This window comes from Bos indicus x Bos taurus, chromosome 12 (assembly GCF_003369695.1).
Source record: "Bos indicus x Bos taurus breed Angus x Brahman F1 hybrid chromosome 12, Bos_hybrid_MaternalHap_v2.0, whole genome shotgun sequence".
Lineage (NCBI taxonomy): Eukaryota > Metazoa > Chordata > Mammalia > Artiodactyla > Bovidae > Bos > Bos indicus x Bos taurus.
In genome coordinates, this window is record NC_040087.1 from 19,016,989 (window position 1) to 19,031,723 (window position 14,735).

Below are 14,735 nucleotides of genomic sequence, written 5' to 3' on the forward strand. Positions count from 1 at the left end.
ACTGAGTGACTGAACATGAACACATGTCCCTGTATTAAGGGTTGAGCCAATCTCTTTCCCACTGCTGTGGTCTCTGTGGAATAAAGTCTTCCTTACCATCTTTAACAAGTTCTACATCCTGGTGAACCAAAATCAAAGGACAGCCCACAGATCAATATCCAGGAGGCCTTACCCCAGACCCTCTGAATCAGAATCTGCATTTTAACAAGAACCCCAAGCAATCTGTGTCCTTCTGTTCAGCTGTGCTGGGTCTGTGTTGCAGCACATGGACTCAGTTGCTCTGAGGCATATGGGATCTTAGTTCCCCAACCAGGCATCGGACCTGTGTCCCCTGCATTGGAAGGTGGATTCTTGACCACTGGATCATTAAGGAAAACTAGTTAATATCTCTGTAGAGCAGGAAGAGTTCTGGAAATTATCTACTAGAATACATATATGTAACTGTAGCCTACCAGGCTCCTCTGTCCATGGAATGCTCCAGGCAAGAATACTGGAGTGGGTTGTCATGCCCTTCTCCAGGGGATCTTCCTGACCCAGGGATGGAACCCAGGTATCCCGCATTACAGGCAGATTCTTTACCATCTGAGCCACCTGGGAAGCCCGTACAATATATATACATTTATATACAAATAAATGTTAAAAGTATGGAAAACACCCAGTTTAAATACTGCAGACTCCTCAATCTGTACTCACTGCAAACATTTTAAAATACAGCTTTATTGAGATATAATCCATGTGCCAGGTCTGCTTTTTCTTAAATCTGTTTAAAGTGTATAATTCAACAAGTTTTAGTACTTTCCCAGATTTGAATCACCACAACCTCACTTTACGTTAGTTTCTACTTCTCAAAAGAAACCTATACCCACTGTTAGTCATTCCCCATTTCTGGCCAAATCCCACTCCCTTCCTGCACCCCCACGCACCCACTAATCTGTCATCTCTCTCCATAGATCTGTCTCTTCCAGACATTTCATGCAAACAGAATCATACAACGTGGGATATAGGTACTCATTTAATGGACAGCCGTACTTGAATTGACCCCCCACATGCGGCAGTGCCAGCATTTTACACTACTCACACAATGAAGCGATCAAGGCATCTGAGTGTGTGATGTTTCCCACCATAGACAAGTAGACATAAGGGCCTTCCTAGAGAGAAGAAAAGGAAAACATGCTCTAATTCAGCATCACACCCACAGGATGGCACCGGAGGCACACCCCTGTGCGGGCAGCACCCCTTGCCCAGCGTGCAGGAGCACACGTCCCGGCCAGCACCCTCAGCCCCGCACCGCGCAATCCCAGTGTTTATGGGCAGGAGCGGGTGAAGGCCGACCTTGGAAATGAATCCATCCGAAGTGAATGTTCATATAGTAAGTGCTAGTTTTCAGTGACTGGCATTCTAAAACCAGAGGTGTGTTCAGATGGGGAAAAAAATAAGCTGAAAATATTGTCCAAGAGTCTAAATGTTATAGTAAATAAGCTGAATTCTGGATTAATCCAGAAGTACTTCAGAGTACTTCATTGCATCTCACCTCCAAAAAACCCCAAGATCTCTCTTAACAAACATGGTATTTAAGTATCACTATCAGAGCAGGAACTAGATCTTTCCTCTTGCATAAGGGCAAATTCAGGAAAATTAAAAATGCTTACAGGCTATATTTAAAATTTTGGGTAAGGAAATCTCTGCAATTATATTTAGCATTTCATCAGAGAAATGTTCCTTTGCCTAAGATTTCAAAAACTGGATTAACTAGGATTCTCTAAGATATCTGATTATGTTGTTCCTTTAAAAAAATTTTGTTGCTGGTCAATACAACTTTTTTTTGGTTTCTTTTTACCAAAACAATCACTTATATGACATCAGAACAGTGTCTCTGCCTAAACCCTAAGCTCACTTCTAGTACAAAACTTCCCAGAGGCTACCAGTTTTAACCACTTCTAACTGTAGTTCTGGCAACTATCTTTATACTTATATTACTATTTCTATTTTTTTGTGCTTAGTCGATCAGTCATGTCGGACTCGCGACCCCATGGACTGTAGCCCATCAGGCTTCTCTGTCCCTGGGGATTCTTCAGGCAAGAATACTGGAGTGGGTGGCCATGCCCTCCTCCAAGGGATCTTCCCAACCCAGGGATCGAACCCAGTCTCCCACACTGCAGGTGGATTCTTTACCGTCTGAGCCACCAGGGAAGCCCAAGAATACTGGAGTGGGTAGCCTACCCTTTCTCCAGGGGATCTTCCCGACTCAGGAATCTAAATGGGGTCTCCTGTATTGCAGGTGGATTATTTACTAGCTGAGCTACTGGGGAAGGCCCACTATTAACTGCCCATCCTGAAAAATTACGATATAAATTATACTGTTTCCCCTTCCCTTCCCTCCATCCAATTTTTGATAATGTAGGGGAGGAAAAACTTCTTCCTCCCCTCTTAGGTTCTGTAAGCTGGTTTAAGAATTAATTGACATAAATGGATTAAAAAGAAAAGCATACACATTTGATTTACTATGTTGACATGTACATGGGAATCTTCAAAAGGAAAATGACCTGAATAAGCTGTCAGGCCCCAAAACTCATACGCCTTTTTACCCAAAGACCAGTAACTGCAGGGATGTGAAGAGACCAGGGGGCTTGGGCTGAGGAGTACTGTCCCCAGGAAATACATGGGGAGAAACTAACAGAAGACAAGGGTTATTTGAGTCGGGCTACTTACACAATACCATTTCAGCACTGACTCCCAGTCCACAGTGAAATGAATGTTCTTTTCCTCCTGGTAAAGGGAGAGCACCTTTCTCAAGGGAAATTCAAAGACCTGATTTGAGCTAGAAAGCGGGGAGATCAGAGTGCCCTTCCGCATCTATTGTTCTCAATTGCCTTCTGTTCAAAATCCTCAACATGCCAAAGTGGCAATAATTTGGAGTGGCGTGTTTTGAACTCTTTTAACAGCTACATGCTGCTGCTGCTGCTGCTGCTGCTGCTGCTGCTGCTGCTGCTAAGTCGCTTCAGTCATGTCCGACTCTGTGCGACCCCACAGACGGCAGCCCACCAGGCTCCCCCGTCCCTGGGATTCTCCAGGCAAGAACACTGGAGTGGATTGCCATTTCCTTCTCCAACGCATGAAAGTGAAAAGTGAAAGTGAAGGTGCTCAGTCGTGTCCGACTTTTAGCGACCCCATGGACTGTAGCCGAGTTCTCTTTAATTCTTCGGTTAGTTATCCCGAATTTGTAACTTCAGGAATAAGCTTCAAACCTCACCTGACTCCTTCATCAGTGCTGTGCAGTATATGGACTTCTGTGATATCAGGCGAGTATGAGAACCCCCAGCAAGCTCTCTCCCACTCCTCCCCACTTCTCTCAGCCTCTGTTCACTTTGTACACTGCTGAGATTGATCGTATTTCCATTCTTGTTCTGCAAATGTATTTGTCTTCCTCATTTTATCTGTAAGTAGATTCTCAAAGCTGAAAAGTCAATCAATGCTCTACTGACAATATGGCTATTATATAAACAGTGTTCATTGGAAGAGGCCACAACTTCTTACTCTACAAATCAGTATTTCTGTCACTTAAGAAGAATGTGGCAAATGGAATATTCTTCCTTACCTTCATACATCTCTCAAAATCATGCTACATTTTAGTTTCCTTCGACTTTGGGCCAGGACTTTCTTATATTTTGGTTTATGCCACAGTTTGTAATTGCCTTTCTTTTTCTCTAATTGAGAGAAGAAACCCTACTTTCTCCCCATCTCATTAACATAATCTTACAGCTTCTTGTCCATTCCATTCTTTGCTGAACAGAGGCTTGAAGCTGGTTTCTCTTTTCTTCCTTTAAAAGATTTATTTATGTATTTATTTATGGCTGTGCAGGGTCATCATTGCTGTGCTCGGGCTTTCTCCAGTTGCCGGCGAGCGGGGGCTACTCTTTCTTGAGGTGTGAGGGCTTCTCACTGCAGCGGTTTCTCTTGTTGCTGGGCACAGGCTCTAGGCATACAGGCCTCAGTAGCTGCAGTGCATGGACTCAGCACCCATGGCACACAGGCTTAGTTGTTCCACGGCAAAGTGGAATCTTCTTGGATCAGGGACCGAACCGGTGTCCCTGCATTGGCAGGCGGATTCTTCTCCACTGAGCCACCAGGGAAGCTCTATATTTTCCCTTTTCTTAACATTCTGTAAGTTACCTAATAGGTAAGTGTGGTTTATTTCAGAGCATATATGAAAATCCTAGTCCTTAAAGGAGATAAAAAAATTACACGAGATAATGTTTTTAAACAAGAAGTACTCCCTGTCTACTTTGTAGCTCCTTATTCTCACCAGCTGATTTTTTTATTTTTAGCAGAGCCGTAGGAAGTCCACATCTCTTCCCTGGCATGACTGGGGAACTTTCTAGACAAAAGTACATCTGCTGGACTGGCCAGTAGGGGCAATGAGGCTGAGCTGAATATGACTCTCTGTGGGGCTCAGTCCACCTATCTGTGAGATAAAGGACTTCCCAAAATTAGACTGTTGATCTCATGACTTCCATGAGCAACCTCTTCAACTGGAGCCATCTGCAAACCGGGACCCTGACATCCTGTCTGGCTCTTTCCTCAGGAGGAATTCTGTGGGTAAATGCAGGATGGGGACCTGGATCTAAGATCAAGATCAAAGTCACTGGAAATACTAGTTACTATTTGCCAAGAGCCAAAATTACCTGTAGAATTTTAGAGAATGGAAACAGACTTACTTCCTCCCATGAATTCATATTTTATATCAAATGAACCACAAAGCGCTTTTTCTTCCCTGTTAAAATTATTTCCAGGCTCTGGAAGATGAAATTTATACTAACTTGCAGAATAAACTTGGAAGGTTATCAGCTCCAAAAGTCTTTAATCATACTATATGGTGAAGAACTAGCCAGCCAGAACTAAAATTCATGTTTGAGCTCAACAGCTACCTGGAGATTTTAAGGACCAGATGAAAGGTGCTTGGTAAGCAGCAAAGGCCATCAGTAGGGTGTTGCTTAACTGGGAAGGAGGGCCTGAACAGGTGGAGGGGTAAGTGCCCTGTGCTGCAGGCTGGAGATCTGGGTGAGTGAGCAAAAAAAAAAAAAAAAAAAACACAGCAGATTTTATTTCTTATATTCCCTGCTACCTTGACCTCTCTGAGTTTCAACTCCCTCATCAATAGAAAGCAACAGAGTAAAGCTCTCAGCAGATGTTTGATGAATGAAGAACTGAACGAATGAGAGTCATGAGCAGAATTAGGCTAGATCTTCACCTTTCGCAGAGTGTCTCTTACTGACTGGAAGCCCTGAGTGCGGCACTTGGTCCACTGACCTCACTGAGCGGTGGCCCGGGCGGAGTGCCGTCAGTGGAGGGCCAGGCGCGGAGGAAGGGGGCCCCATGGAGGGTTGTGGGGTCAGAGCCTTTTAAGCCCCAGCCTTTCAAGTAGGAGTGGGCTGTGCGTCCCTCACCTGCCACCAGCCATCAGTCATGGGAAGGCCAAGCTCGTGGCAGCCCCCAGGGCAGACTCCCTGACTGACTGACTGGGCTTGAGGCTGTCGTCAAGAATTTCGGAGTGAGTGCAATTATTCCTACCACTGTCTGAGAGGCAGACACCTGTCCCCTAAGGAGCACAGCCTGAATTTTTACAGAGAAACTCACTCAGGATGTAGGGGCAACAGGACAGGAGGTCTGGGTTCCCTTGAAAATACTTCAGCAATAATGAAAGAAAAAGGAAGGGCGGGGGAAGGGAGGGAGGGAGAAAAAGAAAAAAGTGACAAATGAAGCAAGTGCAGCAAAATTTGAAAACACCAAACCTGCTCATTACACTAGTCTCTCTACATCTGTGCCTGCTTAAAATTTTTCACAGTAGAGCTTAATTTAAAAAAAGATACATGGGACTTGCCTGGTGGCCCAGGGGCTAGGGCTCTGCACGCTCCCAACTCAGGGGGCCCAGATTTGCTCCCTGGTCAGGGAACTAGCGGAGAAGGCAATGGCAACCGACTCCAGTGCTCTTGCCTGGAAAATCCCATGGACGGAGGAGCCTGGTGGGCTGCAGTCCATGGGGTCGCTAAGAGTCGGACACGACTGAGCAGCTTCACTTTCACTTTTCACTTTCATGCATTGGAGAAGGAAATGGCAACCCACTCCAGTGTTCTTGCCTGGAGAATCCCAGGGACAGGGGGGCCTGGTGGGCTGCTGTCTCTGTGGTCGCCCAGAGTCGGACATGACTGAAGCGACTTAGCAGCAGCAGCGGCAGGGAACTAGAGCTCATGTGCCACAGCTAAGACCTGGTACAACCAAATATATAAAATAAATAAATACTTAAAAAAAATATATATATAGCACCTTTTCATACTGTTCATGGTTAGACAGCATCACTGACTCATTGGACATGAATTTGAGCAAACTCCCGGAGATGGTGAAGGACAGGGAAGCCTGGCGTGCTGCAGTCCATGGGGTTGCAAAGAGTTGGACACGACTGACTGAACAACAACAACATACAGCACTTTGTCAAAAATGAACTGCTGTCCCTTGCGTTTCTGGGTTCCTGACTCAGGACCCCGTGGTCCCAGAGGCCCTCTGCCCTCACACTTCTCACCAGCCTCAACGTGTCCTACACAACACACGGACACACACACACATACCAAGGATAAAAAGCAAGGAGAGCCAATGGCCATGATCGCAAAAAGAAAGGGAAAATGGTCATGGTGTTTGCACACCCTTTTCAAATTACCTGTGCCCTTCTGGTGAACGAACAGCCATCGACATGCTAGCCCCCTGTCCTCCTGGCTCCAGGTGACATGCTGAGTGAATTCTCCGTGTTGTCCAGTTAAGTCTGCAGAGAAGCTGCAGAGTGGGCTTCCGCTCACTCTGTGTGTGCATGCTAAGTCGCTTCAGTTGCATCCGATTCTGTGACTCCATGGACTGTAACCCACCAGGCTTCTCTGTCTGTGGGATTTCCCAGGCAAGAATACTGCAGTGGATTGCCATGCCTTCCTCCAGGGGATCTTCCCGACCCTGGGATCAAACCCGCGTCTCTTGCATCTCCTGTACTGGCAGGCCAGGTCTTTACTGCCAGGGCTCACCCTGATAAGGGCTCTTCCTGTTACAACTCACCTGTCCTTGCCCCACATCGGTGCTCCCAACCCCCACAGCATGCTGACTTTCCGTCACACTTTTCTTTACTCTTCCGACATCCTTTCTGGTAATGTGGGCTGCTGTTTTCCCATTTTAACAATTAAAAATTATTGAAGTGATACGTGCTGTAAGTTAAAAAAAATTTACAAAAAGCTATAAGGTAAAAGGTAAAAGTCTCTTTCTTTCCCAATCCCCAATCTCACCCCCAGAGACATCACTGCTTGAGTTCCACAGTAGCCTTCAGGAAATTCTTCATGTATATGTTATTACATAGCTACAAATATTTAAAATACTTTCTCCCTGCCATTAGTTTTCCTACTATCAACCTAGAGGGTGATGAGGACAATTCCACAATGTTTATTGACTTAAAAGATTTTAAGTTCAATGTATCAGGAATTTTGGTTTAAAAACCATTTAATTCATATTAAATGCTCTAAAATGGGACTGGACTATACTGTCTAATTGAGCTGCTAACAAAATCAACTTAAAAGCTAAAATGAATCATGGCAAATAAATTAAGAAACAAAGGCAAGACTCCCCGGCGGTTCAGTGGTTAATACTCTGTGTTTCCAATGTTCAATTCCTGGTCAGGGAACTAAGATCTCACGTGCCTTGAAGTGGGGGAAAAAAAAGGCTGGTCTCATCTCATTTTTCACTTAATGTGTTCCAGACATGTAGTTCTAACAATGCATTTTATAGACTTTCAGACAGCTACAAGTCAAAGCTCAGATTTTAAAAACATGCTTGAGCTGGGCAAGTTTCTGCTATTTATAACTCAATGACCAATTGGTAAAGAATGCTCAATTTACTCATTTCACCCTTAAAGAAAAAATTTTATAAGCCTTTATAGGCTTTATAGAAATAAAAGAGAACATACATTTTCTTCTTGTAATTTGTGTTTGTATTTGTAAAGCCTGAATTTATAGTTAAATATATTTGCAAGGTTTAAAAAAAAAAAAGTGTGTGAACAAAGAGCCAGAAAAACTGCAATGCATTAAGAGTGGCAGAATGAAGTGGAGTAAGAATAGAATCAATACGTAAATCCTGTCAAAATGTATTAGCATTTACTGATCTGACTCATAAAACCTCAGCCTAATCGGACTTGATTTTTCCATGTCATGGCAACAGCACACATCATTGTTTCTGGAAGGATCAGCTGCTTCAGCCTCCTACAGCCCCTCAATGACAAGGCTTTATTGACTTCATAAATATATGCTGCCCAGCTGTCATCCGCTTAATGAGGCGACGACTTCCATTCGATGGAACCATTCCATTCGGTCCTAGCAGGCGGGCTGTTGCCTGACATTAACAATGGGCCATGCTGGCCCTTTCAGAAGTTGGGGTACCACACAGCCACACAAGGTCTATTGTTCCTACAACATGGCAGCTTAGTGTTTGCTTTAGGACTTAAAAACCACTTCTCCCCTTTAAAGAATATACCCTCCTTTGCTGAGGCAGTTACTTCTTAGATTTGAAACCTTCCAAGGCTCATCTTTATTGGACACGTGTATTATCACATGATTACTTAGGGATTGGATGAAAATTAAAACTTAATCCAAGTAAGAAGGATGGTGAGGAGGGGTCACAAAAGGGACAGAGGAAGGATGAACATTTACTGAACTCTGCTAAGCTCTGGGCACTGTGCCCAGTGCCCTTCATCCTTGCTATTCATATATGGTCCACGGACCACAGCCCGGGCACCAGCTGGGAGCTGGTGTGGACTATCAGACCCTAGCCCAGACTTATGGAGATTCCTGGGCACAGTCAAGTTTGAGGAGACCTGCCCTAAATTACCAAGTTTATTTAATTCTTTCAACAAGCATTCGAAGAAAATATTAGTTCCATACTTTATGTCTACAAATTTGGGGTAGATATCTCAAATTTGGGTCCTGATCTCAGACTTTCAGGCTCCAAAACTGTGAGAAAGAAATTTCTGTTGTTTATAAGCCACCCCGTGTGTGGCATTTTGTTGCAGCAGCCTAAAGAGACTAACACAATAAGGAAACCCAGAAAGAAAGTTTCCTTTCTCCCTCCCTCCCTTAAAAAAAACAAACATTATTTTGCTTTTTATTTCTCTTTGCTGCCAAAAGAGTTTAATGCAAAATACAAGTATGAGTAAACAATGAAATAATTTCCCCAGTGCTCAGCAGTAAAGAATCTGCCTTTCATACAGGAGCTGCAGGAGACTCAGGTTTGATCCCTGGGTTGGCAAGATCCCCTGGAGGAGGGCATGACAACCCACTCTAGTATTCTTGGCTGGGAAATCCCATGGACAGAGGAGCCTGGCAGGCTACAGTCTATGGAGTCGCAGAGAGTCGGACACGACTGAAGTGACTTAGCAGCAGCAGTAAAGAGGGGAAATCACTATAGTGAGAATTCTGGTTTTTCTGTATATGCTCTGCAAAGCCTCCTCAGCATGTATGTCTCACACATATTTAATGCACATACTCTGGTGGTTCAGTCAGTAAAGAATCCGCCTGCAATGCAGGAGACCTGGGTTTGATCCCTGGGTTGGGAAGATCCCCTGGAAAAGGGAACAGCAACCTGCTCCAGTTTCCAAATTTGCCTGGAAAATTTGATGGACAGAGGAGCCTGGCAGGCTCCAGTCCATGGAGTCACGAAGGGTCGGACACAACTGAGTCACTAAAGCACCACGATTATTTCATAACGCACATATCTTTCTTCCTTCCCTTCTGCATCACAGAAAGGATTTCCAGCGGGAAAAGGGGCGCTGCCCAGGATTTCACAGGTGGGAAAAGACAGAGCCGGCCGCACCAGCACACCTGTCGGACCCCAAAGCCCGTGCTCCCCCCGCCTTCCCACTCTGCCCCAGGCTTCTTGAGTCAGAGCTCCTCTGGAACAGCGCCGAGTAACCAGCACTTGAAAGGCAGCCTGTGGTGTGAGTGAAGGTGAGTGACAGGGCGGAAAAGAGCCAGGAAACCACGCCGTGGGAAACGGCGGAGCTGCGGCTCAGCCTCCCTTTGGGCTACAGAAGATGGCACAAGTAGGACCCAAAGAAATCTCAAGGGGGCTAGTCTCAGCTCAACATAAGGCAACATTTTCTTGTAACTAGAGCTATTCTATTTGGGAAAGATGGCACCCACTGAACGTTCTCAAGCACAGGTGGCTGACCCAAGGACATCTGTCTGGACTATGAGAGAAGTCCTATTTCAGGGGGAGACTGGGCTACTTGGCTCCTGAACGCCACTCCCAGACTATGGCAACGTTCTCACTTTCCACACGCGGTACCGGGCGTTCCTCTGGATGTGTGGGGCACAACGCACCCTGTGCCCGCCACGGACTGGGCCAGGGTCTGCACCGCGACAGCCGCTCCTTTGGCTGCGGGTGCCCGGATCCAAGGATCAGGAGCGACAAGGAGGCAGTCAGCGCACGGGCTGGCGGCTGGCCTACGAAGCAGCCCTTGCAAAACATCACAACCTGAACAGACCCGAGCTGGGCCCGTGACAACATTCTTATTCTCCGAGAGCACCAATTCAGAAAGAGGGCGTGAAGCCAATCTGATTCTGACAATGAATACGTAGGAGAGGTCAGGAGAGGCCCAGAACAAGTCGACACTCTGAATAAAGTCAAGCTGCCAGGAAGCATGGTGCAGTCGTTGGATTGGGCTGCCACAGAAAAGTACCACAGATCGGGTGGCTTAAAACCGCAAGCACTGAACTGTGCCTCATCTGGAGGCTGGTGTGCAGGATCAACCTGTCAGCAGGGCCGCTTCTTCCCAGGGCTGCAGGGGGATTCTGTCTCCTGCCCCTCTCCCCTATACCTTCCAGGGGTTTGACGGTACTCTTTGGTGTGCCTTGGCATGAAGGAGCCTCACTCTGATCGATGCCTTCAAGTTCATGTGGCATTCTCTCCCTGTGTCCAAATTCCCTCCTTTATAAGGAACCAGTCATTATTGGGAGAAGGTCCATGCTCATGACCTCACTTTAAGTGAGGAAGTATTATATTGTGTTCTGCTTTTAAGGGGATCACTATCCCAAGGAGGCAGAGGAGGAGAAATGGGAAATGGGACCAAGGAGAGGCATGAATCAGGTAGGAGGCTACCTTAGTGGGTTTAGCAACTTAGTAAAGCTGCTTAGTAACAAGCTAACTGATGTCTCAATCTTACACTTGTCCAAAGACTGTATGAACTATTGCTTCTTTGGGGAGTTCCTCTTGGGTGAGAAGGAAGAATTTATCCTGTGGTTCCCAAAAATCATTGTCAAAGGTTCAGCCCGTGGGTAGGGATGTGGGAGCCGAGTGGGACCCCAGGACCCCACACCTGAGTGGCATGTGAGGGGCCTGGGGCAGGGGCTGGAAGCAGAAGGTGCCTGGATGGGACCCAGTGAAGCTGGAGTTGGTTGCCGTCATGGTGGCAGAAGCAGAGCAAACGGTCAAGGATCAGACGAAGCAAAGAAGATCTGAGAGGTACCTGATACACAATCTTGCTATCTCCTACTGGACGACTGGGGGAAAGCAGCTGATGGAACTACAAATGGGGATCATGTTTCTGGGATCTTCAAACACTGGCTTTCCTTGGTTTAGTCACTCAGTCATGTCCGACTCTTGTGACTCCATGGACTGCAGCCCGCCAGGCTCCTCTGTCCACGGCATTTCCCAGGCAAGCATACTGGAGTGGGTGACCATTTCCTTCTCCAGGGGATCTTCCCAACCCAGAGATCAAACCCAGGTCTCCTGCATTGCAGGCAGATTCTTTACCAACTGAGCCACCAGGGAAGCTCTTAGCTTCCCTTAAAGCAAGCAACTATACTTTTCAGGATTCATCCTGGGTAAACACTTAAGACAAGTGCATAAAAATATACAGAGAACATTCTATGTAATTGCCAGCAACTGGGAAAAGCCTGTAAGTCCAACAATTTAGGATTGGTGAAAAAGATTATACATGAAGTATAATGGAATCCTAAGCAGTTATTTAAATTTATGAGGTATTAATAGTTCAACAGACTCATACAGATGGCCACTGAACACAGCTAAATGGAAAAAAAGCAACAAAGAATGAATAATATGATCCCATTTTTTCAAAAAGGATCCTGAAAAATATTTGTATGGATATATATATTCATATAAATTCTGGAAGACTATTTTTAAGAATACTAACAATAATTATCTCTAGGTAATTTTAACTTTTCTTCCTTGTAGATATGTTATTTTTTTACAATTATTGTGGAAATAAATAATTTAAAGAAATTTTGTTTTAAAAGACTGTCTGACATAGAAAAAAAACTGACATTTTAACCACTTTTTGCCTTGTGGCATATGGAATCTTCGGAGAAGGCGATGGCACCCTACTCCAGTACTCTTGCGGAGAAGCCTGGAAGGCTGCAGTCCATGCTAAGGGTCGGACACGACTGAGCGACTTCACTTTCACTTTTCACGTTCATGCATTGGAAAAGGAAATGGCAACCCACTCCAGTGTTCTTGCCTAGAGAATCCCAGGGACGGGGGAGCCTAGTGGGCTGCCGTCTATGGGGTCGCACAGAGTTGGACACGACTGAAGTGACTTAGCAGCATATGGAATCTTAGTTCCCTGAGCAGGGATCGAACCCATGACCCCTGCACTGGGAGGGCACAGTCTTAACCACTGGACCACGAAGGAAGTCCAAGAACTGACATTTTAGATATCTGAGCAATCAGAGGCTTAAAATGCAAATGGTAGATGCTGCTAAAAATTAAATGCAAAGAATCACTCTTCCATTCATTCAGTATTAACAAATATTCCAGAATAGCTCCTACAAACCAGGCACCAGGCCAGGTTCTCGACATAGAAGAAGTCAAAACAGTTACAAATTGTGTTTAGTGTTATAAAAGAAAAAAGATATTTCCCTGGAATATTTTTATTTCAAAGGAAGTAAGTTTAGTTGCATTAAAATTTTTTGAAATATTTACAGGCTTTCTCCTTTTACAAAAGATTTTAGGTTAATTACAACAAAAAACATTCCACTAAATGGTAAAATATACATAAGAATTTGGATCAGGGACAATAAAAACATCTATATGTAGACTATCTTTTGTTATTATAGAGCTTAAATATGGTTCTGAGCATCCAAGCAGCCAAAGTGAAAAGGAGAAACATTTATTTTGTTCTTGCCATCAGAGAGAAAGAGATCAATTTTTTAAAAAGAAACTAAGCTTCTCCTAGCCCTTATCTGCAAAGGAAATTTCTCATATGAGAAATTTCTCATATCGAGTGACATTAATAAATATTATTAGTATTTATATTAACAAATATTATTTTCCACATGAAATAATAAGAAAAAATCTGCTAATCCATAAACTCTAAGAGGACAAGGGTCATCTATTTTGTTTGTATCTAGACACAGGTTCCCCAGCAGGCACTCAGATTTTGTGGAAAGGAGGAACAATACGTCATTCTGAGATGTGGCTACATGGACAGCCATCCCAATTGCTAAGGAACATTCTTCATCGTGTCAGAAAACAGACTGAATCCTTATCTGTAGAAGTTCGAGGACTGTCTACCACCCTAAATAATGGATAGTGGCTCATTCTGGGCGCTATTCTTTAGGCTTTGACACCATAAACAGAACCACCAGGAGATTATATCTGTACCTAAAGTTATGTGTATGTATGTCTATATATCTACCTAGATTTATCATAAGGAACTGGCTTAAGCAATTGTCGAAGGCTGACAAGTCCCACGACCTGAGGTTGAGTCAGCAAGCTGGAGACCCAAGAAAGCCAATGGAGCTCTAACCCAAGCAGAAGCCTGAGAAGAGGCTGAACCAATGGTACAGATCTAGTCCAAAGGCCAGCAGGCTTGGGATTCAGGAAAAGCCCTTGTTTCAGTTTGAGTCAAAAGGCAGTAAAAAGCCAATGTCCCAGCATGAATGTCTCCCAGGTAGGAGGCTTTCTTTCTGACTAGAGGGAAGACCAGGTTTTTGTTCCAGTCAGGACACCAAGGAGATCCAACCAGTCAATCCTAAAGGAAATCAATCCTGAATATTCATTGGAAGGACTGATGTTAAAGCTGAAGCTCCAATACTTTGGCCACCTGATATGAAGAGCTGACTCATTGGAAAAGACTCTGATACTGGAAAAGATTGAGGGCAGAAGGAGAAGGGGACGACAGAGGATGAGATGGCATCCTGGATGCCATCACTGGATGCCATCACTGGATGGCATCACTGAATCAGTGGAATGAGTTGAGCAAACTCTAGGAGATGGTGAAGGACAGGGAAGCCTGGCATGCTGCAGTCCATGGGGTCGCAGAGTCGGGACAACAGAGCAACTGGACAACAGGCCTTCAGTTGATCGGATGAGGCCCACTCGTGTTACGGAGGGCATTCTGCTTTACCGATGTAAATATTAACTTCATCCAAAACACCTTCACAGGAACACCCAGAATAACGTTTGTCAAAATATCTGGGCACCCCATGGCCCAGTCAAGGTGACACACAAAATTAACCAGTGAACCATTACTCTTAACACACAGCTAAACCCACTGTGATTCACCAGGCTTACCAAACCGCACAGGACTATGAATTCATTTACCAGAGAGGATATCTATCTTAGAGCGAAACTGATGAAGATAATGATGCCAAAAATGGAAAGGAAAACAGGAGCCAGCAACAGACGGCGAATTAAAA

The 14,735-nt window shown here is 44.8% G+C and overlaps 1 protein-coding gene across 1 annotated transcript in view; it reads right to left on the minus strand.

The window, feature by feature from the left end:
• EBPL (EBP like) overlaps window positions 1–14,735 on the minus strand; it is a 30,860-nt gene that overhangs the window by 8,717 nt on the left and 7,408 nt on the right. Inside the window, exon 2 of the mRNA XM_027557293.1 lies at window positions 1,079–1,148. Within this exon, the coding sequence (XP_027413094.1) occupies window positions 1,079–1,148 (70 nt within the window). The remainder of the gene's footprint in view (window positions 1–1,078; window positions 1,149–14,735) is intronic.